This window comes from Mesocricetus auratus, unplaced genomic scaffold (genome assembly GCF_017639785.1).
Source record: "Mesocricetus auratus isolate SY011 unplaced genomic scaffold, BCM_Maur_2.0 Super-Scaffold_100043, whole genome shotgun sequence".
NCBI classification, from domain to species: domain Eukaryota; kingdom Metazoa; phylum Chordata; class Mammalia; order Rodentia; family Cricetidae; genus Mesocricetus; species Mesocricetus auratus.
The window spans coordinates 6,311,466-6,336,555 of NW_024429220.1; the positions used below are offsets into that span (position 1 = coordinate 6,311,466).

General features: G+C 43.7%; 1 protein-coding gene across 2 annotated transcripts in view; it reads right to left on the minus strand.

Annotated features, from left to right (window-relative positions):
- The window catches only part of Napepld (N-acyl phosphatidylethanolamine phospholipase D), a 43,609-nt gene that overhangs the window by 14,356 nt on the left and 4,163 nt on the right, over nucleotides 1-25,090 (minus strand). Inside the window, exons 2-4 of one of the 2 annotated variants that reach the window (XM_005080865.4) lie at nucleotides 14,895-15,204; nucleotides 4,852-5,498; nucleotides 754-868 (exon numbers count right to left, since the gene is read on the minus strand). In XM_005080865.4, the coding sequence (XP_005080922.1) occupies nucleotides 754-868; nucleotides 4,852-5,498; nucleotides 14,895-15,188 (1,056 nt within the window). In that variant the 5' untranslated portion in view covers nucleotides 15,189-15,204. The other variant, XM_040735132.1, reaches the window with a different exon arrangement.

Below are 25,090 nucleotides of genomic sequence, written 5' to 3' on the forward strand. Positions count from 1 at the left end.
TGACACTGCTAGACTTCCTGATCCCAGAACCCATGCCAGCAGCAGAGCCCCGACATCAGTTCCCTGAGGAAGAGTCAGCTCTTCTGATATAAATAAACCACATTTACCCCAGTGTCTGGAGATAACAATCACTGAAGTTAACTAAATGGGTGCGATGTTTCTTGAAAGCCCCACATTCTAGTCCTCTCCTCCCACTGCCCTGCACACTACCCACTCTCCTGCTGAACAAACTCCTCCCTTCCCCATGTTTACTGCCCCAAAACTATGCTCTGTCCTTTCCTCCTCTGGAAATAAATACTTTCTTCTTGCCTGTGGCCAAGGTAAAATTACCTTCTTCCATAAAGTGATTCCTGATCTCTCCCTGTCTTTGAGACCAATTAATCTGTCCCACATTATAGAACTTCCACCTTCTAGTATACAAACGATGTCCGTGTCTTCTAGCTTCTACTAGAACAGAAGCCATCTGGAATGTGGAGACGTGATGGTTCATTGTCTACGCCACACACACATTTTGGATAAGCACATGCTCATTAACTACGGAAACCAGCCTAAGAAGCAGGACACACTGTTCTCAAGTGTTATCTTACGAGGAGGTACGCTTTGCCCCTCCAGTTTATGTGGTGGCTGTGATGACTGTATGGACTTTGAGTCCACAGTGGTCTCTGAAAGCCAGGCCACAGAGAAAACTAAATCCCACCAACAGTCAAACACACAATCAAAGCTCAAGTTTCTGTTTGTTTAACTCAAACTTACCTCATTAGCTAAGGCAAAAGTTCCCCAGTGAATTGCCACAGATCTCTTGGTTTGAACATCAATATGAATCCTTACGGCATCTTCTGGGTCTACATGCTGGTATTTCATAAACCACCTGATGGAACACAGCAATTAATTCAACATTTGAAAACAGCCTAAACTCAAATGACTGTTTCATATATCGACATTTAACAGTCTGCATGTCTGGAGAGACCGTTATGCAGCTGAGAGCAAACGCTACTCTTGCAGAAGACCTGAGTCCAGTTCCTGGTGTCCACATGAGACAACTCACATTGCCTGGAGATCCAATGTCCTTATATGACATCCTTGGGCACTTATACTCACATGCACAAGCACACATATATATGTGCATAAATGAAAATAGAATTTAAGGGAAAAATATTCTTCACAGGATTATGAACATTTGAAAGCTTAGCATCTCACTGTGATTTTTTTTCAGCATCTCCCTAGTGCTTCAGATGACTTTATGTCAGTACTCCTAAGAACTTCACCCAATTGCTTGTAAATGTAGCAACAATCTTTCAACCATTCTTCAGCCCTGAAATCCACATGGAGCTGATTCAGAAAACGTACAATAAAAAGTTACTCCATGATTGTAATGTAACTATTCTGGGCTGGGACCCAGGCATTAGGCTTGTGCAGCCAGAAATGAGAATCACAGGGAAGGGACACAAGCAGTGATGAATGAACCAGACCCTCAGTCTGGAGGCAGGCCAGGACTATAAGAAAACAAGCAAGGCGGGAGAGACGGTCTCCCAGCCTTGCTGCTGAGTTCAGCTCCCAGCACCCTCTTCAGGTGGCTCATAGTGGCTTGTAACTCCAGCTCTAAGGGAGTCTTCTAACCTCTGTGGGTACCAAACACATGGCATCACACACACAGACACACAATTCTCCATAAGTTCCATAAGTACTAAGAGTGAAATCTTATGTCAGGCATGGTGGTGCAGGCCTTGAATCCCAGCATTTGGGAGGCAGAAAGTTAGAGCCAGCCTAGTCTTCAGAGAAAGTTCCAGGGCAGCCAGGGATACACAAAGAAATGCTACCTCAAAATAAGTAAATAAATAAATACTGAATATAATCTTAAGATACATGTAAATAACTATCAAGATTCTAAACAGAAGTAAAATCCATTCACAGTTAGTAAAACCCCTTCCTTTGGTACACTTTTCTCTGGGGCAAAAAAGCAAAATTGTGTGTGAGCATAAATTGCTAACAAGTGAATCTCAAGCTTTACTTCATGTTTACTTTGATTTGTACTTAGGCTGTGTTTTAAAAGCATGACTTACCACTTTAAAAAGCAGACACTCTGCAATTTTCTGAATGAATCAAAGAAATGTAATAATGGGTAAAGAATGGGACCCCAAGCTCCAGTTACCGTCCAACAAGGTACCCTACAGACACAGACTAACCAAAGGAAATCAAGCAAAGAGTTAGCAAACAAAGCAGGGAACCACGGCATACACTGTAACTCTGTCATTCCACATGAGAATCCCAAACTCAAGGCTGGACTACATTATCTCTCAAAAATAAACAGTGTACAATCTACAAAGGAACAGAAAGCCCCACTGCCAGTCAAGGCTTTTGTTTAAACATTCTAAAACTGAGCAATGAGAGGCTGGTTAGGCAAAGACTACGGTGACTATGGCTAACAAGGCCCTGAAGACTGGCTAACAGCTTGGAGCCCGAGTCCCAAGTGGTTGGAATGGAAAGACCTCTCAAGTCCCGCAGCTTCCGTTTCCACGTCTGCAAGGTATAAGCTTTGATCCGCCGTATAAAGGAAGCTAAACGAGGCAGCTTGTGAAATGTTAAACGCAGCACCTATCCCTTGACCCCTTTCAGGAAAGTTAACAAGAGCACCATCTTCAGGAAAAATGAGTTGTTTTGTACAAAGGACATGCAGGCTTTACTTTCCAAGCTGTTAGTCTGGCTGAGGAGAAACATTTTCTTCGTATTCTTTACATCCTAGTTTGCCACTACCAACCAATGCTAGAGAGAATAAAGGTGTGGGTGCTCTGCCTCTCCCAGAACTCATCACCAAAGTCCATTCACCTACAACAGCAGTGGCTGGGCGTCTGGGAATCCCAAAGCCAGCCTACAGGAGCAGCGTTCTGCCTAGGTCCTGATGCTTGGGAGTGAAGGCAGAACGGACACAGTCGTGGTGTGTCTACTCGTCTATTAAATAATCCCCCTGCAAATCCTACTTCATTTCTAGCTTGTTTACCTGAAATGAATTCTGCGGAGAGGGGGCAAGGCTGTGAGCATGCAGTTTGTGCCATCACCCAGACATACATACTAAACACGTATGATGCCCGCCCCAGGAAAGCTTGTTTTTGTAACAACAGAGAGATACTCCGCTGAGTAAAAGCCAACACCATTTGAAAATGATTTGTGACAGTTTTTTAGAGCCATGTTGATTGATATTTTCAGAAGTTTCATGAGAACTGGAATAATTTGAATGGAAAAAGTAAAATTCAAACACTAATACTGACTTATAATAATCTCTGTTGTGGTCTGTGGTGGTGGTGGTGGGGGTGGTCTGTGGTGGAGGTGGTGGTCTGTGGTGGGGGTGGTGGTCTGTGGTGGGGGTGGTCTGTGGTGGGGGTGGTGGTCTGTGGTGGGGGTGATCTGTGGTGGGGGTGGTGGTCTGGGGGTGGGGGTGGTTATTTGGAACAGATCCTCCTGCCTCAACCTCTATGTTGTGGAGTTTGGAGGCATGTGACACCTCTCTGGCAAGTGATGACAGTTTTAATAATTAGTAAGAACACAAACAGGTAGAAGTATCTAAACCCACCCACAATAAGGAAATAAGTAAAGCTAAGTCAATAAATAAAAGAATCAATGTTAATAAGGACAAGAAAAATGGCTTGGTGAACTTAAAGGTTAACAAAGGAATTTGACTGGGCAGGGATATAGCTCTGGATTCAATCCCGTCACAAAAAGAGGAAAAAAGAAAACTGACAGATGAGCAGATAGAAAATAACGTATTAGATTTACCCAGTCCATCACTCTGTGTACAAACCGCTCTGCAAGTGAGTCTGCAGCCTTGTCGAGATTATAGGCATACTGCTTGTATTGGAGACACAATGCTTGCGGGGTTGCTGAGTGACTACATGTGTCTGCACGCTGTGAAAAGTGCAGGAGAACCTGGAATGTATGGTGTGTGCATGTATGTGCACATGTGTGTGTGCATGTATGTGTGCATGTGTGTGCATGTATGTGCACATGGGTGTGAGGGCATGTATGTATGCATGGGTGTGTGTGCATGTATGTGTGCATGTGTGTGTGCATGCATGTGCGCATGGGTGTGAGAGCATGTATGTGTGCATGTGTGTGTGCGTGTATGTGCGCATGTGTGTGAGGGCATGTATGTGCACATGTGTGTGAGGGCATGTATGTGTGTACATGTGTAAGGGCATGTGTGTGAGGGCATGTGCAGCCCCGAGGTCAACATGAGCTGTTTTGCTCTACTGCTCTCCACCTTCTTAAGAAAGAGAATTATTACAGGGATCAAACTCGGGGCTTCAGGCATTACCCTGATTAGTGGGTGCCTTACATGCTAATCCATTCTGCCCACACGTTAGCCAGGAAGCCAGCATCCTAGACCACTTTGCTACCGTGCTTGAGATCACAAATCGCATCTCTTCTTAAAGAGACAGCATTTAGTACAACAGACAGTAGTTGGGTCTTCTGGGTCTTCACTGACAGCGGAGCCCTTAAGTGCTCTCAAATAAATGCTGAGCATACGGCGGTGGGAGGGGGACTGGAAATTCCCAATCACAAGGCAGAGGAGACACTCATCTGCAGAAAGAATCCCCCGTGTGAGGAACAGAGGTCAGTTCGGGTACTGGCTAGTAAGCAGGAAGGAATGTGAGCTCTGGCAAGGTACAGAAATTCTTTTTTTAGTTTTCTAGGATGGCTTCAAACTCACAGAGATGAAACGAGTGAGCCACAAGGGCCCAGCCCAGTTCTTCACACCTCGATATACAATAGAATACAAGTCTAACTTCAGCCTGCACCAATGCACACCAAGCCGCCACTGAAGTCACAATCACACCGCATCAGGACTCGTTTACAAACCTTGGCTCATAAGCTCCAATGGGAATAGCTGCCAGGTCAAAGGGACCAAACCTCTTTCCTATCTCTTCAAACGCAGGGCAGTATCCAGTATCCCCTGCAAAAAAGAATCGATTCCAAGGCCCCAACACAGACCAGCTGCCCCACAGAACCTTGTTGTCGTCCATGAGGGTCCTTTTACACCAGTGCTGGGAAGGCGTGAAGACGAAGGTGACTTTATCATGGCCCGGGACACAATTCTCCTCCCACCAGTCCAGCTCAATCACGTTCTCACAGCCACATTTCTGCATCCAGTCGAGGAGCCCCAGAGGCACAAACCACCTCAGCTCACTGCCAAAGCGCTCATTCAGAGCGAGGACAGAGCCATAGTCCAGGTGGTCGTAGTGGTTGTGACTGATAAGGACAGCGTCTATTTGGGGGAGTTCGCTTATCGTACACGGGGGCCGGCGGAATCGCTTCGGACCCATGTACTGCGAGGGGGAAGCCCGGGAACTGAACATGGGATCTGTAAGGAATATGAGCTCGTCCATTTCCACCATCACGGTTGCATGTCCCAACCATGTGACTCTTAAGCCAGCCTCCGTCACTCCAGCTTCTTCGGGGTCACTGATAAAATATGGCTTCAGCACTGGGAGTTCTTTGTCAAGTTCCTGTATACATACAAAAGGAAAAAGCAGTATTTAGGGAGTGGAAAGATATTCCATCACCACAGAAAACGTTGTAACCTGCATTTCAGCGGGGCGCTATTTGGGGACAACTGAAGCCTTCCAGTGCACCTGCTGCTGCAGCTCCTCTCTTCCACACAGGCACTGGCTTCTTTCTAGATGTGACTCAATAACCAGCTTAGTAATCTGCTTATCCTGGATGCCAAAGGCAGAGGCAAGCTCAGTTTTAAACTGCAGAGTCTTGTTTTGAAGGCTATCTTTGGAAATGCTAGCAGTAGACCGGCCTAGATGCAGTCATTCTGCTGTTGACACCTCACTGATCCGATGATGTATTTGCTGCCTAAAAACAGCCTCAGAAGCAGGCCAGTCCCTGGGACTCACAGTGTAAGCTGATGGCAATTGACATCCAACCCTTGCAGAGAAAATTCAAAGCAAAACACTAAAGAGTCCTGGGGCGGGGCGGGAGTGGAGTCACATTCATAGATGGTTCTCTCCATTCCTTACCTTTACAAGGCGGGCTGACAAGAGGGCCAAGGCAGGAGGCAATGGCGAAAGAAAACTAAGACAGCACTGAGAGGGTTTGAAAGAGAGGTCTGGCCAGGAGAGGGTGGTAGCGATGTCTCTTGAGCGCCCCAAGATCAAGTTTCCCATTGAGAAGACGCTACTGCATTGCCATGAGAACTGAATGAGGACTGACTGACTCACAATTCACACTCTACATGGATTCCGAAAGAAGACAGCATGCCCCAGCCCCGATGACCAAGCATACACCAGGCTTGTCAATCTCTTGTATTTCTGCATATCCAGTAACCCACACTTAATATCCTACGTAGTAACTAGACACATCAAAGTACTCGTGACTGTTTAGCTGTCTCCATACTCAATCCATCCATACACAGAGTCATAAAGTCCTCAACAGTATATACCCAGATGGATATGGTAGGTAGCATTTATAATCTCAGCGTTTGAGAAGCTGAGGAAGACCAAGAGTTCAAGGCTAGCCTTTGTTAACATACTAAGACCTGTCTATAAATAAACAATCCATCAAAAACAGTGTACCTATGGTTAAGATATAACTCCTTCCCTCCTGTAAAGTCTTCACTGCTCTCTACTCCTGTCAAACCCATCTCATCCCTCACCCTACAGTAAGTTGCCCATGGGATGCCAAGTCCTCCCCAGGTGTGCCTCACACTATTTATCCCTCTATACACAGTTTCTATCCCATACCCAGGAAATATGTCCCATTCCTAGACAGAGTTTTAGAACTCTGCAGGAATCTGACCCACTCCTCAGACTGCCTTCACCCTCTTTGAGACTGGAATTAAATTGTACGTCCTCCAAGGGACCATCCCTAAGTCTCTGAAGATGGAATCCCTCCCTACAACCCTGGATGTGCATGCTTCTATGAACACAAGGTTTCTGTGTTCTAGTCTGAATGTAGACGCTATCTCTTGTCTTATGCAGCAGCTTGGAATCACTTTAAGTGCTTTGTTCAGTGGCTACAAAATAGGACATGATCAATAAAATTTTGGGAATAAATTAATGAACAAATGAATATTAGTTCTTTTTCCAATTCTCAAATTTTACTATTAGGTTAGAAAAAAAGTCACATTGTGTATTTACCAAGAATTAAGAAGGAGGAAAATTAAAAGGATAAGATGGAGGCAAAGGAAGGAGAGAGCAGGTTCTGGAGAGATGGCTGCAGCTGGGGGCACCTGCTGCTCTTCAGAGAGCCCGGGCTCTGTCTCTCACACCCAGAATACTCACAGCCACCCACAACTCCAGATCTGACACCCTCCTCTGCCTCCTCAGGCATTTGTAAGCATGTGGCCCACATAAACAGGCACAAACATTCACATAAAATAAGCATTTGTTAAGAAAAAAATAATAAATGTAAATTTAGCAAAAATGATGACAAAATTCTATCAAGTACTTTATTAAAATATAGCATAAAATAACACTAGCAGTAACTACCATTTATATTGATTTTACTGTTTAGACATTGCACTAATCCACACACAAAAAATTAGACTTAACACAGATGAAAACACCAGAGGTGAAAACTGCCTCCACCCTACAGATGAAAATGCAAAGAGTTACACAGGTGCCCTCACACGGGTTAGCCAGCTCACACAGGTCTCCAGGCTTGCATTCGTAGCTTCTCCTGCCAGCGCATGCACTCTCAATTAACTCAGTGTGTGTGGTGCTCAACACCAAACTGAGGGCCTCATGCACACCACACATGTGGCCAACTACTAAGCTACCCGCCCCCGTTCGCACTTAATCTTTGTAAAATGAGAGCTTGCAGAATAAGAGTGAGGAGAGGTGATCTGCTCTGCACCATATGTCAATGTTAAAATAAAACTCAGCAAATTATACACAGAAATATGTGGAACTCACATTACGCTAACAAACTATTTCGGAATGTTTGAGCAGAACCACAATAAACAGTGTGTCAACTGAAAAACCTGGAAACAATAGCCACTGGAAGCAAATGCACTTTGGTTTTGCTCTAAGTTTAAAAGCCATGTGAAGCTTGGCATTTGGCATTATCGGAATGGCTACTGAAGAATCAAGCCCACAACTGAGCATTCTTAGCAGCCTCAAACTGACCAGCAAGGTCAAACAAAGACAACAATGTAGACAAGTAGTTCCCAGGAGCAGAGGAGGGCAAGAGAGGCAGGGTTGGACAGTGATGACTGAAGGACATGGGCATTATATTTGGAAATAACAGGAATGATTTGTGTAGTTGCACACGTGTGTAAATATACCAAAACCCACTAAATTGTATGTCTAATGGGTCAGTTGTGTAGTACGAAAAGTAATGCCAATAAGGCTTTTTAGGGAGTGCACACCTTTAACCCTTAGGGAGCAAAGGCAGGCAGATATCTGGGAGTTTGAGGTTAGCATGATCTACAAAGTGAGTTTCAGGATAGCCAAGGCCACACAGAAAAACCCTACTTGAAAAAGGAAAAACAAAACCAACACCAACAACAAAGGCAGTGACTCCGTGTGAGCACTCTTTGTTGTGTGCCTGAATGAGATTCACCCCACAGGCTCAGGTGTCTGGTACGTGCTTCCTGGCTGGTGGCACAGCTTGGGTAGGTTTAGGAGATGTGGCCTTGGGGAAGGAACTGTGACACTGGGGCTGGGCTTTGAGGTTTCCAAGCCTGGCACCATTCCCAGTTCTCTCTGCTTTCGCCTGCAGCTGAAGAGATGAGGTCTCAGGCTTTCCTGTGGCCATGATTCTCCGCTATGACGGACCCTCTGCACCGCGGGCCCAAGCAAATCTTTCCTTGCATAAGCTGCCTTGGTGGTGTTGCATCGCAGTGACGGACGGGAGCTGACTCTTCTGCATCCTCCGCACGCTCCGCTTCCTCTCACTCATCTTCACAAGTTTGCTCCCTGGAGTTTACTTGGGAACTCAAACAACGTAGCCACCTCTGAGCAACCAGAGACAAAATCAGGGATTTGGCGATGACTGCATTGGTAAGGTGAAAAACTGAGTTCTGATGCCACATTCACACGAATGTTGCATGTCACAGCTGCAACTCCAGCACTGTAGAAGAGAATGGAGGATCCCTGAACGGCTGTAACCACGGCACTGTAGGAGAGAATGGAGGATCCCTGAACAGCTGCAACTCCAGCACTGTAGGAGAGAATGGAAGGTTCCTGAAGCCCACTGGTCAGCCAGCCTACCCAAATCAGGTGCAAGGATAGACTCTGTTTCAAACTCAGGGAGAGAGTGACTCAGGAAGATAGCCAGTGTCAGCCTCTGGACCCCACACACATCTGCACATATGCACACACACAGGTACACAATACCAGAAAAGGAATGAATGATCTATAAACCCTCTGTCCCAATCGCCAGAGCTTGAAAAAGCATGTAGAGCAGGAGGGAAGGAGGGAGAGGAGACAAGGAATTCTTCATTTCTTAAAGAAAGTAAGGGTTTTGTTTGTTTCTTTGGGTAGGTTAAGATTGCCTTGGCTAATTTTCCTTCATTGAAACGGCAAAAGGAAAAATCATAAGGCCTATAATTAAAAAGCAGATTATTACTTCTCTTGAGAAAAGGGAAAAATACAAATGTTTGCTGTGCCAGCTCGTGTTTACCTTGAGTCAGGTGATGCTAAGCACACTGTCTCCTACTGCCATGACAAAACACCACAACCAAGGCAACTTGAGGAAGAGTTTATTGGGCTTACAGGGTTCAGGGGCAGGTAGTTCGTGACCACCATAGGGAGAGCATGGCAGCAGACAGGCAGGTGTGACACTGGAGCAGTGGCTGAGAGTTTACATCCTTATCAGCAAAAATAAGACTGAGAGAGACGAAGAAGTAACTAGAAATGGCTGGGCTTTTGAAACCTCAAAGCTTTCCCCCAGAGACACTCCTCCTCCAACAAGGCCACACCTCCTAATCCTTCCCAAACATTTCCACTAACTGAGACCAAGCATTCAAATACATGAGCCTATGGGAGCCATTCAAGCCAGCACATACACTCTGTGATTTAACACCATGACAGGCATTTCAGCCACCTTAGCGGCTGACAGGCCAAAGCAGAGAGGAGTCACTGAACTTGCAGCCCACACAACAGACAGGTGTTCTACTTAAGAGGTCAGATCTTCCTCACTTAAATCACTTCTTTCCACTAAACCTTTACCTCCTTGGAATGATATTAACTCACATTAAAAGTAAATAAAATGCCACACTGAAATGGTGCTTCTTGGTCAAATTATCTACTCTCCCATCCTTCCCAAGACTGCAACATAGTTGTTTTGAGGTCTACAGATGTCTTTGATCCTGGGGAGTGGCAGTAAGCTACAGGTTGTTTTGCAGGGGATGCAAATCACCCAGTGATTTGGTGATTTGTTGCTGAAAGTAAATAATGCTCTCATCATCAAATCTACAGGGAAAGACTTTCATGGGGAACCTTCTGTGGTCCAAAAAACTGTTAGACAATGTGCCATTTTAAACATTCATGCTAAATCCTATTATAGGCAACTCTTGGGATCTGTAGTCTTTGGTTGTACTGGAATTCTGGGTTTTTTTGTTTGTTTGTTTGGTTGGTTTTTGGTTTTTTTCGAGACAGGGTTTCTCTGTAGCTTTGGAGGCTGTCCTGGAACTCACTTTGTAGACCAGGCTGGCCTCGAACTCACAGAGATCTACCTGCCTCTGCCTCCCGAGTGCTGGGATTAAAGGTGTGTGCCACCAAGGCCCGGCGGAATTCTGGTTTTATACCCACAGAACACAAAGGCTACCTAGTCATGTTGGAACGAAAGGATGGATAGAATTTTCTATTGAGTAGATAAAGAAATTTCCTACAACTGTAGATAAGGAAATTTCCTATAACTGAAAAGAACATATTTTCAGACTGAAAACACCTACTAGGCACTGATGACAGTAATAAATAAGAAGCAGATGCCATGGTGAAATTTTAGAAAGTAGTTTTGGAGGTTTCAGTTGCCTCTGTTGCTGTGGGGCCTCTGAGGAACAGCACATGATGGCAGGGAACTTCCAACACAGCAGGCCCTTACCTCCCGGCCCAGAAATGAAAACGAAGAGGAAGGGATGAGAGTCTACTATCACCTTCACGGGCACACCAGCAACTGCCAGAAGACCTCCCCGCTTAGCCCTGCCTCTGGGTGTTTCAACCACTTCCCGTAGCATCAGCTGAGGAATAAGCCTTTAACACGTGAGCTGTGGAGCTCAAGTGGAAATTAAACTACAGCAGAGTATCTCAGGAAACTGGCATAGAAAAACGGTCACACAGTCAGTGAGAAGCATAAAACTGGCTCCCAAACTCCTGGAGTCCCAGTTTTTACCCAGCTATGCTGTTCTCGTTTGACAGCCTCCTCCAACAAATGAAGCTCAAAAAGTGTCTGTCCCTTCCCTCCTTAAACTGCTGCCAAGTGTTAATTTTTTTCTCCTCTCTATCAGTGACCATGAATCAATAACAATCAGACAAGGTCACAGAGGCAACAACAGTACAGAGAAACAGCAGCCTGTGAGCCATGCGTGGCCCCTGAGCTGACACACTGCCCTGATGTTGTGAGAGACACCAGGAAGGGCCCAGGAAAGAACCTCTTTCTCACCATGCAACTAAACTATGCTTCCTGCTCATGACCCACTTTATTCAGACCTGTCAATTAATGTATACATTAATCATATGTTTCTTCTACAGCACTTTCATATATATAGGTAAACAAATGCAGTATACTATAATGATAAAATAGCATATAATTATTCTGTGCAAATATTATTTTCTTTTCACAGTAATGACTTATGACTGTGGTCTTCTCATCAATTGCTGGCCTCTCAACGTCTAAGAAAACAGCTTCCCAAGGTCTGATTAAAGTCCGGGTTGATCCGGTTGGCCTCCGCTCTTAGTTCCTCACCTACTTGGCCTGGTTTTGTTTCAGGCTTTGGGGAGCTGTAACTGCCACCCTTGGGCAAAGCTCAACCTTCCAGCAACTGTTTACCCACAAAGTTAGCTAACCCTGAAATAAACACAGGAAGTCACATGCACTGTCGCTGAAGGAAAGGAGGAAAAAAGACAGGGAAGAGGTCATAAATGTAAATGCAAACTAGAGCCCGGTGGTGGTGGCGCACGCCTTTAATTCCAGCACTTGGAGGCAGAGGCAGGCCAGTTTCTGAGTTCTAGGACAGCCTGGTCTACAGAGTGAGCTCCAGGACAGCCAGCGCTACACAGAGAAACCCTGTCTCGATAAGAAAAAAACACAACAAAAAAAGAAGAAAGAAAATATATACTGGAATAGTGCTTTTCTTTCAGATTATACTGAATTGTTTTTACCGGCATATTCAAAGATCTGAGTCCCCCTTGGAATCTTTCTAACGCCCTGCCTTTAAAAGACAAGCTTCACTGACAAATGCAGCCACACCGCTTCCACCCTCTGCCCTATTCACGGTTATACTTATGGTCTGGTTCTGTCTGTTTGGTTGGTTGCTTTGTTTTGTTTTGTTTTTCTGGAGACAGGGTTTCTCTATATAGTCCTGGCTGTCCTGGAACTCACTATGTAGACCAGTCTGCCTCTGCCTCCGGAGTGCTGGAATTCATGTAGTGCACCACCAACCAGCACACTCACATTTTAATTCTCCACAGTGACTTACTGACTTTGTTTATTCACTCTTTAGCACATAATAGTGTGTCCAGCACATAGACATGCTCAGTAAACACTAGCTAAATGAATGAGTGTAAGGACAGATGATAAGACAATGGCAATGTTCTTATCTTCCTGTGTGTATTCCTCTACAGCTTTGGTTAGTTTCTCAGAAGGGACAAATGTTACCTTAAAAACCACTGGCCTGGCAGGTCCTCAATCAACCCAGTTTTTAGACTCTCCCAAATTGTTAGAATGAAAAGATATAATTCTACCTTCATCCAGCCACTTACCCTGAAATGAAACAATGCTGAACCTATCACTAACCTCTGTTTTTAGAAGCTGTGGCTCAAAACTAGGAAGAAATTTACATAACAAACAAAACCACATAGCTCACCTACCCTGACCTTATACCCCTAATCCCTCTCCTCCTAGTTTAACTCTGTTTCTCTACAGATGAAGTTCACTTCACCAAGAAAAAAAGAAAAGGCCAGGTGTGGTGGTGCACACCTGTGATCCCAGCACTCAGGAAACAAGGCTGGAAGAGCACAAGTTCAAGACTAGTGTGGGCAATAAGTAGGTTCCAGGGCAGACTGAATTACATAGGGAGCCTAAGTCTCACAAACAAACAAACAAGACACTTTTCTTGTTCCTTGCCTCATCCTAAAACTCTCCACATATAGGTGCTGGAGAGACGGCTCAGGGGCCGAGAGCACTGGCTGCTCCTCCAGATGTCCTGAGTTCAATTCCCAGCACCCACATGGTGGCTCACAACCATCTATAGTGGAATCTGATGCCCTCTTCTGGCATAAAGTCATACATGCAGACAGAGGACTCATAAACAAACAAACAAATAAATACATAAATATTTTTTAAACTTTCCACATATAAATGTTATCTATTAATGTCTAACCTAATTCTAAAAGGTCGTTAAAAAACAATATTGAGGCCAGGCATGGTAGAACATACCTAATAATCCTATAGAGTTTACAAGTATGAAACTAGCCTGTCTCAATAAACAAAAAACAACAAAAAATTTTTATTGGGCTCTAGGTTTAATCTCCAGCACAGCAAATATATACATATATGTGTGTGTAAATGCACACATATACAAATATATATGCTATATAGAGATTGCTATGAGTATTTCTAGCATGAAAATGATAGAAGAGTTCTTTTCTTCACCACCCCCCTTTTTTGAGACTGGGTCTTTCTGTGTAGCCTCAGATGTCCCAGAACTCACTATGTAGATCAAGAGGGCCTTGAACTCACAGAGATACACTAGCCACTGCTACCTAAATACTAGCATTAAAGGTGTGCACTACCACACTCAGCATGATGTAAGATTTTCAATACTAAGTCCTTTAAAGAAAAACAGACAGCATTTGCCAAGAAGATCTAACACGAAAATCAACCTCTACCCCCACAGCCCCTTACCTCTTCCCATTGTAGACCAAAGCCTTCAGGAATGCCCCTGGTCTTTTCACACCATTCCTCAACTCAAAGTCAGACACCTTGCCCCTAGCTCCCCAAAAGCCAGGCAGGACTGGAGGCAAGGAAGATGATAGGTAGAACAGGGGAAACTAAGAAACTGAAAAGAAGATGCACCGTAATAGGAACCATAACCTACTTATGCTGCCCTGCCGAAACACATCTGACTCTTCTAGTATTCTCTAAGCTAAAGGGTAACAAACCACATCCTTAGTGAAGCTGCCTCAGTTGAAGGCTAATAAACTATAGTCAACCTTTGTAGCTCTGCAAGGGACATCAAAAAGATTTCTTTCATAGCACTGGTGGCTGAGCCCAAAGATCAAAGGCACACTTTAGGTCATGCCTTACTTTTCAGAATGCATATTCCAAATTCTTATCAGCCTGTTACTTTCTGGAGCACACCATGCACCTTCTCACTTTTAGAACAAGGTTCGTGTGATCATCTGACTAGAGAACCACTGCAAAATAGCTCTCTAGGTCCAGCACACATACTCCCGACAACCTCTTTCAGTCAGAACTGACCACGTCTACCCCTCTGCTTCTAAAGCACTTTACCCCAGCCTCTGGCCCAGACTGCAAGGGATTATTTACACATGCCCTGTGCTGCTAAACTAGGAACATGAGGACAGGGGTCATAGAATTCATTTGTCTCTTCAAACTTACCATTATGTCTCTCCATATAGAAACAGTTCAAATCTCTAAATAGAGGGTCATGCCTCATTAAAAAAACTAAGTCATATATATGTATTAAAAGTATACACAAAGCTGCCTACCTCTTTGGAACCTGGAATACTGCTGTGGTTTTTCTCCATTATCAGCCATCTAAGAATATTTGAGATAGAGATGTTTTTCCATGTTGGCCATGGGTTAACAAATCTCCCATCTTTTCCTTTCTTCGATTTAGTTACATCTTCTTCTAGTCTATAATCCAGTTTGAAGCTTTTCCTGGAAAACCTAGAAGACAGACTTCCTCCTGAATTCTGTACTGAATTTTGGCGCTTCCTTACTGTTTCTTTAGGATATTGATAGCTTGTTGTTGGAGACTGGCTGTTTTCATTTTCATCCATGTCCTTTGGTGAGAAGCTTTAAAAAAGGAAAATAAAAAAGGAAAGGGGAGATTACCAAGCTTAACAAAAAGTCTCTATGGTAGTTTGAATGTAATTGGCCCCCATAATCACATAAGGAGTGGCACTATTAGAAGGTGTGGCTTTGTTGGAAGAAGTATGTCACTGTGGAGGTGGGCTTTGTGTTCTCAAACATGCTCAAGCCACACCCAGTGTCTCAGACCACTTCCCGTTGCCTGAAAGTCAGGATGTAGGGCTCCCAACTCCTTCTCCAGCACCATATCTGCCTGCATGCCACCATGTCACACCATGATGATAGTGGACCAACCCTCAGAAAATATAAGCCACCACAATTAAATATTTTTCCCTTATAAGTGTTGCTGTGGTCATGGCGTCTCTTCACAACAATAGAAACTGTAAGTCAGTCATTAAAGCATATTAATATCATTTTTAGTCAACAATATTTCCCCAACCTTAGAATAATTGTTTGTATTAATTCAAATTTTCTTGCTGCAAAACATAGTTTTAAAACCCAGTATTACTACTTGCTAACAAGAAAAGATGTCTGCCTTCCCAATCAACATGCCAGCTAAGCCTTTCAAAGTCCCTTTATCACTGTAACCCACAACATTATTTCACTAGCCAGCATTTAGACACAAAATTGTCTGTTTCAATCACATTCCACAGAGCAAATAGAAGCACTATTATGATTTGGACACAAAGCACTCCCCAAAAAGGCTCACATGTTAAAGGCTAGGTTCCCAACAAAGCCATTTTCAGAGGTGGAGCTTCCAAGAAAAGACTAGATCATGGGGGTTCTGCCTACATCAATGAAATGATCAACAGAAGAATTGAAAACCTCAGTCGACCATTGGGAGGTGCAGGATTATGAAAGCTGGGACCTGCTTGGATGGAGGGATGTACATTGGAAAAGAGATGCATTCCTCTCTCTCCCTAGCCTCCCTCCCTACTCCCACAGGCCCTTCTGTCTCAGTGTCTGCCTCCCACAAGCCCAGAGCCCTCTACTGTGTACCAAAACCTCTGTGAACCACAACAAATGCTTGCTCTTTTTACATTGCTTTCTCAGGTACATGTCACAGGAAGAAAACAAAACAAAACACACAAGCACCTTTTTGTATCCATATTTTCATAATTGCAAATGTTCTTAACAATAAATTAAGACCTGCTTAGTTTCTTAATGATGCCTCAGTAATTCAAGTGACTTCCATATAACGCTACTAAGCTTAGTCATTCTCATCCTGACGATACTCTGTAACTACTCCCCCAAAGAATAAGAGTCCACCTGTCAAAGAAGGAGACAGCATTTTTATTAAACTTAGTAACAACATAAATTCAAAGTCATTCAGACTCAAAGCTGCCAAGACACTGCAGTATCCTAGCTTTAAATAAATTTCCCGTCTTTTCTTCAACTTGATTTTTTCTCATCTATACAATGGAGATGAAGACATTATTGGCTCCTAGGGTTACTGAGAGGATTAAAACACTAAGTCAATGAAAGGACTTGGAAACTTAGGCACACACCATCTCAGACGACCTCAGTTGCTACCCCTGACCTTGTTACTGCACCCATACTCAAAGACTGAAACCCATGATTGTGAAGCATGCAGAACCACAACTATTTGTAAGTGGGAAAATAATAGATTAGAGGTATGAAGCCTCATGCTATGAAGAACTTCATTTCCTTCCTTGTATTACGCAGGCACTTGTTTTCTAATCGGTTTAGGATCGATGCATACACAATTACACGCCTTATAACCCTTAAAAAAACAAACAACAACAAAAACAAGCACAAATTACAGGAAACTAAATGTTATTTTCATGGCTACAGGGGTGATTAAATAGAAAGACGTCAGAGAAAGAAGAAAAAGGACACAAAAATCCCAGGAGGAATGACACCCAGTTTTGTTTCTCTAATGTGAGGGTAAATGGTCAACCATCTGGAGAATCATCACCGATGAAAGAAGCCACAGCTAACAAAACCCCAATGAACACGGTTGCGCAGACGCCACACTCCAGGGAGTGCCTGGCAGTGAGAGGGTCTCACAGGCTTCACAGCTTAGGCAAACAAACTTTCTAACCCTTCTTTTCTCACCAATGAAACCCTACCTATCCTGTGGAGGTTTCTGAGAATCACATGATGTAATGTACATTAAGTGCGTGGTAAACACAAATGATAATCCTTTGTTCTCTAACCTGGTTAACTGACCAAACACCTAAATTCTTTATGTACTGAAGCTTAAAGTGTTCTGGGTGAGGTGCCTCAGTTCCCACAGACTCACTTTTGTAGCCTAGACTGAAGCCTTTGGAGAGACACTGGCTATCCATTAAAGTCCAGCTCCTTATCAGATGAGTCTGGTGAGTGTGGATGAGTGCACATTGCTATACACACAGAGAACGTATCTCACAGGAAGAGCTTACCTCATGTTACATTTTGTGGTAATGAGCAGCTTCTGAGATATTTGCACTTATTACATATATACTTAAATGCCTCCATATTTACACACCTTTTAATACACACATAGATTGTAATTGGACTTACCAATTAAATTTTGGCATGGTTGTAAAAAAAAACAGTAAAATGAAAAACAAGTATTTTGCTTCAAAGACCAAAAACCTCCATCAGAATGTTTGGGGGGCAATATTTAGCAGTCTCCTGTAGCCAGGACATACAAAGGTAGACAGGTGTATTCAGGAGGCCACCCTGCACCTGGACTACCACATCAGGCAGACCTGTCTATACTGAGGGCAACACAGAACACTGAAGATGCTTAGAAAGGGTCCTTCAGAAAAGACAACTCTAATGACAGGGTAAAAAATGTAAAGAACAGTGTAGAGACACTAGCCACAGGGGCTGGGTGTGGGGTGGGGATTTCCCCCTAATCAATCTATAGAACAGGTCTGCACACCAAATGGCCATCCAGCCTCACTTTATACCTCTCCTACACACACACGGTCTTCAGGGCTGGTCTTTTATAGGCAGATCCCATGCAAACAAAACAACAGAGAAGGGTCGCCAGGGCTTCTCCTGCAGAAAGAAGTCAGTAAGATGCTTCAGAAAGGCTAGGCTTCTGGCCCTACTCATGTTCCTCGTGCCTCCAAACGCCAGCCCACTGCCTGTGTTCTCGATGTGTTAGCTCCTACCTTGAGGGCACCAAATGCCTCCACAGTGATGTACCTGTGACTTTCTAGCCTCTGTGGAACGGGGAAAGGGGTGCATGAAAATTAGTAGTCACAGGATTATCTACTACTCCATGAAGATGCCATGCATCACTACTGATGACAGGACTTTCATGAGAATGAGAAGAACTAAACCATGACAATCTGGAATGAGGCCTCTGGGGGCGACGTCCTGAAAGGCCATTCAGCGAGTGTAAAAATGACAACCTGAGCCTGATACCATGGGGACATACAGAGCCTGCCTGAGAGCTGCGTCAGGAGGGGAGAGGGCTCTCACTCACTGACACCAGCCTCTGGTCACTCTGTTGGTGTCTACAGCAACGGGCTCACCAAGGGCATCAGTAAACACTAGATGGAATGACAAGAAAACTAGAAGTGAGTTGTATGTATTGAAAAGCCCCACATTTGAGCTTTTCAAACACAAATCTGTTACAAAAAAAGATGACAATTTCAATATAGTAACCACCAAGTACATTGAATATTAACTGCTTATTTAATAGCAGGACTCAGTCCCTACATCTCTAGTCAAAGGGAGGTCTGAACCATGACATTTAGTGAAGAGAAGCTAGCCAAGTACAAATATTTTACTTCAATAACTGCACACATGGGTCAAATGCCTTCTAAAACCAAAAATTCTCTATTTCAGAACTGTTTCATACGCTTGACATTTAAGATGTGCCCACTCCTAAGAACTGAATGTACTGCTTTATCATTCGAAAGTTTGAAAAAAATCACAACACTACAACATATGTTTGGGGCCTCGACAGGCACACAAATTGTGAAGCAGCAAATTAGAATTCCTGAACAGACATTTAATACGCACTGAGTAACTATTACACATCAACAATGCTCACCATACAGCTGGGAAACACTAAGAACTACATTTTCACGTGTAAGACTGAACAGCGCTACATTACAATCTCAGATTTGGTCACCTTATCTTTATTTGAAGAGAAGGGTCTTTTTTACTACAATGCTAGATAGCATAGGTTAAAAAATAACAACGTCCCAATTCTCTGAAATATCTACAAAGGACTTCAGAAGTATTGAATGAACTCTACCAAACCTGGACATTGAGTAAGACTCCAGGAGCGACCCTGACAAACACTGAGAAAGTTAATGTGCAGGAGAACACACCCACGCCTGGGACTGCACTGCGTGTCACAAGGGAGAAATGTTCTCTATGAAAAGCTCTCTGCACCACGTACATCAACCACAAAGCAGGGCATTATCTGTCAGTCCCACTTGCTCTTTTGCTGAGAAGCTACAGGAAAACAAAGCAAATAGAAAGCTTATACAGCATGTAGGAACACACCTTATTGAGTTATAATAATGCTCAAACACCAGAAACAGTCTATGTGCACAATATACATTTAAAAGTACAAATATATAGCATGCATCCTTACATCTATCTGCAAAGCAATGTCTTAACAAAGGAGACAAGACCCCAGGCTTCTTGTTTAACCCTAACATCCTCTGCCATACTAAAATGAACAAATGATGCATGGGTTAGTAGGTTGAGGTGCCAGGCAAACACAGGTTACTATCTCTGCTAGGATTTATAGTTGACAAAGGAGTGAAAAAGTAAGACATTTTTGCCTAATCAAGATTCTTCCCAGATGAAAGACAGCCTCAAAATATAAAACAAATTTGCTAAAATTCTTCTTCTTCCTTGATAACTTTATGTAACTGAAAACATCTGTTTCCTTACACTTTACACAAATCATAGTATTTGCTTGTATTTAAAAAAATTTCAAATCTGTCTCATAAAATTTTGATACAGTTACAGACAATACTTGGATAAATAATCGACAAAAGAATATTAAACAAAGGTGTGTAAGATTCAATAGTAAGTTCTGAGAGAATAAATGCAAAATATAATTTGACTCTTTGGAATATAAATTTGAGAACACTATTCCTTTGCAAAAGGTGTCAAGGACATGGGTGCCCTGACAACTGGTGTCCCGACAATGCGTGTCCCAACAGTGGGTGTCCTGACTGCACATTGCCAAAGGCTTTAAATATTCATATATTCAGTATATTGAATTAAAAGTCACCTCACAGCCTAGTAAAGACTGTGAGTCACTAAAACATATGAATACTCTACATGAGTCCTCTACATGTCTTTCCTTTATGTAAGTAAGAAAGGATTTGATAACCATTAGAGCAACAAAAGGAGACAAGCATCAGCTTAAGTACAAAGCCACCGGGGAAAAAGAGCGCCTGTTGCTCTTACAGGGGACCAGGTGTGGTTCCCAGCCCCCACACAGTGGCTCACAGCCATACTTAACTCTGGCTCCAGAGGCTCCCATACCCTCTTCCAGGACAAGGCATGTTCATGGCGTACATACACACATGCAGACAAAACACTCATATGCATAAAATACATAAATCTTTAAAAAACAGTACCTTGCAATACACCACTTAACACAACTGGACAATTTAGGATAACCATGTTATGCCAAATGAAATAGGCGTGAAAGTTTCTTGGAATGAATAGTTATCCCTTAGTACTTTTCAATAATACTAGCCATAAAACGTAGATTTATTCCTGGTGGTAATAGTGCCCAATGCTATACAGAATTATATAGTTGGAGAGGTTAGCGGATGAGGGAAGGGATTAAGCTGGTGCTGCTTTGTGAGACTTGAAACTAAGCTCGAAATATGCCAATGACTTTACCGGAAACTAAGCTCGAAATATGCCAATGACTTTACCGGAAACTAAGCTCGAAATATACCAATGACTTTACAGGCACATTCACCATTCCTTAAGTCAATGCTGTAACAAAACTGTGCTTCCAAAATGTGGGTATTCTTTTCCTCTGCTGACTCTGTCACAACCACAATAAAGAAAACTTTCTGTGCAAATGCAAGCCATGAAAAGCAATGGAGCCGGGCGTTGATGACACACACCTTTAATCCCAGCACTCAGGAGACAGAGGCAGGCGGATCTCTGTGAGTTCGAGGCCAGCCTGGTCTACTGAGCGAGTTCCAGGACAGCCTCCAAAACAATACAGAGAAACGGTTTCTCGGGGAAAAAAAGAAAGAAAGAAAGAAAGAAAGAAAGAAAGAAAGAAAGAAAGAAAGAAAGAAAGAAAGAAAGAAAGAAAAGAAATGGAGAACCGTGTCTTTAGAAGAGCAGCAGTGCACAGTGTGGGTTGACTTGGGTCAGGCCTTCAATGGATGCACCAAGTTCCGTAGCCTTTAAAAAGTCACCTAACTTTGCCGAGCCTCGCTTTCATCCACTACAAAATTAGAAGACTAGGCCATAGCGCTAAAGTCGCTTCCACCTCTGGAATTGTAACAACCCTTAGACTCCGCTCGGGCTACCAAGCCTGTCTCCTCTAACTGAGGCTTGCCCTAGCCAGCCCCTCCCACTTCCCCAAGCCTGGAAGGAAGCTCTCTGTGCCTGGAAAGAACTTCACGAAAGATTGTTATCTGAGAACAGGCCGTGGAAGAGTAACGTCATGGGCTCAAAGCTAGGCCAGTGGTCTTTCAGAACACAAGAAGGCATTTCAGAAGAGGCTGTATGACAAACGTGACAGACATTAAGATCTAACTATAGGGTGACTGTACTTGTCATATTGTGTTTAACAAACACTGTCTGAATGACCACTTAAGATCTACTTTTAAAGTACTAGGGGAGTTGGGGGGGGTGAGTTCCAAGCCTAAGCAGCTATACAGACGTTGGCTTGCTACCTATCATGTTTATGGAAGATCAGCTTCAGAGGATGAAAATGGTAGTCTTTAGAATAAAGCATTTCCAAAGCCAGCGACCCAAGTTCACAGAGCCATGAGGAAACCTTACATGGCAAGTAGCTCACACTTCTGGCCACGTAATACAGAGGATCAGAGATCCTGAAAAGGCACATAACCCTCTCAATGGAAGGCCAAAAAGGACTTGTGCATGTTGGACATGCGGGAGGTGGGGGCGGGAAATGCATTTGAGTCACTAAAGGTTCTAAGTGGCAGAATGGCAGATGTGTTATCTGTGTTATAGCAACACCAACAAACAGTAGAGATTTTTACAAGGGCCCAGGTCCAAGGCACTACTGAGGTCAGGCCCTGCTCAACTGTCCCCTGCCACTTTAGTACAAACCCAGCATCAGAGGGCAGCCCGCAAGCAGTTTCAGGTCACTAATAAAACCACAGGGTCAAACGGGCAGAGACCCTTGAGTTCAACTCAGTATAGTCTGCTAATGAATGGGGAGCGTGCAGTAAGCTACAAGAGCATATTTAACAGTGTAGGAGCAAGGCCGATTCAGCTCCAGCTAAGGAACCATAAACAGTTCCGAGGAGCACCCAAACCGTGCCATCCCAGACAGAGTAACCCCATCCGGGTGGTCAGGCAATGCTAATTTTGGTAAATAGCATCTTCTTGCCACAACTGTCCTCGTGGGCGTTAGTAACCATTTTGAAATTCCCCTAGCCCCCCATGTTAATGAACCCTGAACAGCCAAGGCACGTACCACGCTGCTTGTGATTTTTTTTTCCTTTAAAAACACCTTGGAATTGAGGCCAGGCACCCTTTTCCTACAGCTAAAAAGAATTAACTATCAGGAAAAAAATCACAAATATTTAAAAATAAATACTTCTCAGGCTTTAATCCCAGCACTCAGTAATTCAAGGCCAGCCTGATCTATAGAGTGAGTTCCAGGACAGCCAGGGCTACACAGAGAAACTCCATCTCAAAAAGCCAAATAAAAATGTCTAAACTTTGCTGCTTACATTCCTCTCTATGCTTTAGTTCCATAATTCTTAGTCCAGTAACTCCCACACAGTAACCACTGTCTCATTACACTCTAAAACACTCATATGTGTTCTAAAAAACTATGGCATAACTAAACAAAAATGGAGTCAACTCTGAAATGCGTCCTCACTTTTTTTTTTTTTTTTTTTTTTTTTTTTGGTTTTTCGAGGCAGGGTTTCTCTGTATTGTTTTGGAGGCTGTCCTGGAACTCGCTCTGTAGACCAGGCTGGCCTCAAACTCACCTACCTGCCTTTGCCTCCCGAGTGCTGGGATTAAAGGCGTGTGCCACCAACGCCCAGCGGTGTTCACTTTTATATCTGATTAATGGGGATCCTAGTGTTCTTGGAATTCACACAAATCTTAAAAATAAGACTACTGTGCCCAAGATTCCTACCAGATTCTAGAGGCTTCTAAGCCTTGAAGAGTCTTCTCTACACATCCCCTCCACCTTCCTTCACTGTCCCCTAAAAGCAAAGACTGCAGACTTCTAGTACTAGCATGGACCCAGATCTTCCCACAGGGTTTGGAGCCCCGGAGGTAATTTCCACAGTGGCAAGAGCACAGAAGGCAAGCAAGGTCAGCTCTAAACAAACCATGCCCTACAGCATTTCAGTGTCTTCCCTCTTCATTCAAAGATGGCTTAGCTCCATACTTCCCACCTCCTCTCAAGGATCAAACCAAGTTGTCAAGGATGGGGGCGGGTAGAGATAGCTCGGAGGTTAAGAGCACTGGCTGCTCTTCCTGAGGTCCTGAGTTCAATTCCCAGCACCCACATGGTGGTTCCCAGCCATCTAAGTGTTCCTATGTCCTCTTCAAGCATGCAATGCAGGCAGAATGCTGTGTGCAGAATTAATCAATCTTTAAGAAGAAAAGGGATCCAATCTCCAGCATGCGACCAATAAGCCTTCTTGGAATATTTCTTGTCCAGCCTGGGACAAAGTCTTATGGGTGAGACGCTAAGGGTGAGAACCACTATTGTGCTTTAAGTCATTAGTCATCAGCACAAAGCAGTTCGGGCATTTAGGAAGGTCCCAAGGGTCTCTCTGGGATTCTAGAATTCAGGCTAGCATGACATGTATCTATCATGAATCGGCTCTTCCACAGTCACATACCCTACACTCAACCCTACATAAGTGCCACTAGAGTAGGAGGCCACCTTGCCACCTACAGACTATATTTAGTTCACCTGAGTCTCTAACTTGGCTCTGCTCCCAGGGAGTGAAACCAAGGAAAAAACTACAATCAGCAATAATTCACGCTGCTTATAACAATACGTAGCAGCAATACACAAGTGCTAAGGGTTCAACAAATACTTGTGGAGAGAACAAATGAAGAACAGGGCTTAAATTTCTAGTTGCTCATGGAGGTGGAGGGAGACTGGAGTTGTCTTGGTTTTTGGTTGTTTTTTTTATCACCTGCTGAAAATGAAATAAGCAGAGAAGGAAAAGTAAAGGACAAAGAGACGTAGGTACACAAAGGGTGCCCGCTAACTCCACTAATTATGGAAGAGCCATGGGGAAGAGCTGGTAGGCTGGGGTCTACAGTTGAATAAGGTGAAGACTAAAAGAGATCCACCATAAAATCCAGTCTCCCTTCTGCTTAGCACATAACAGAGCTCAGCAGCTGCATCTTCAGCCTTCCAGAAAGGCACAGATGACCATGCTGGCCATGTTCTCCTCGATCCAAGACAGTCACATGGGGTGCTGCCAGTAGTCTCCTCAAGAGAAAGGCAACCCAACTCCAGCTTCCTCCAGCATCTTGCTATGTGATGCCATCCGGAGCCACATCCTAGAAATGGTACTCACCACACTGTCCAGACAGTCCAGTTTTGTACTTCTTCCACAGGGAGGAGAAACACATTTAAGCAATTTTACAAACTGTCCCAATACAACTGCCATAATTAGAAAGTTTAAAAGAGCTTTAAAAACAACAACAACTAAAGATAGGGCTTTTATAA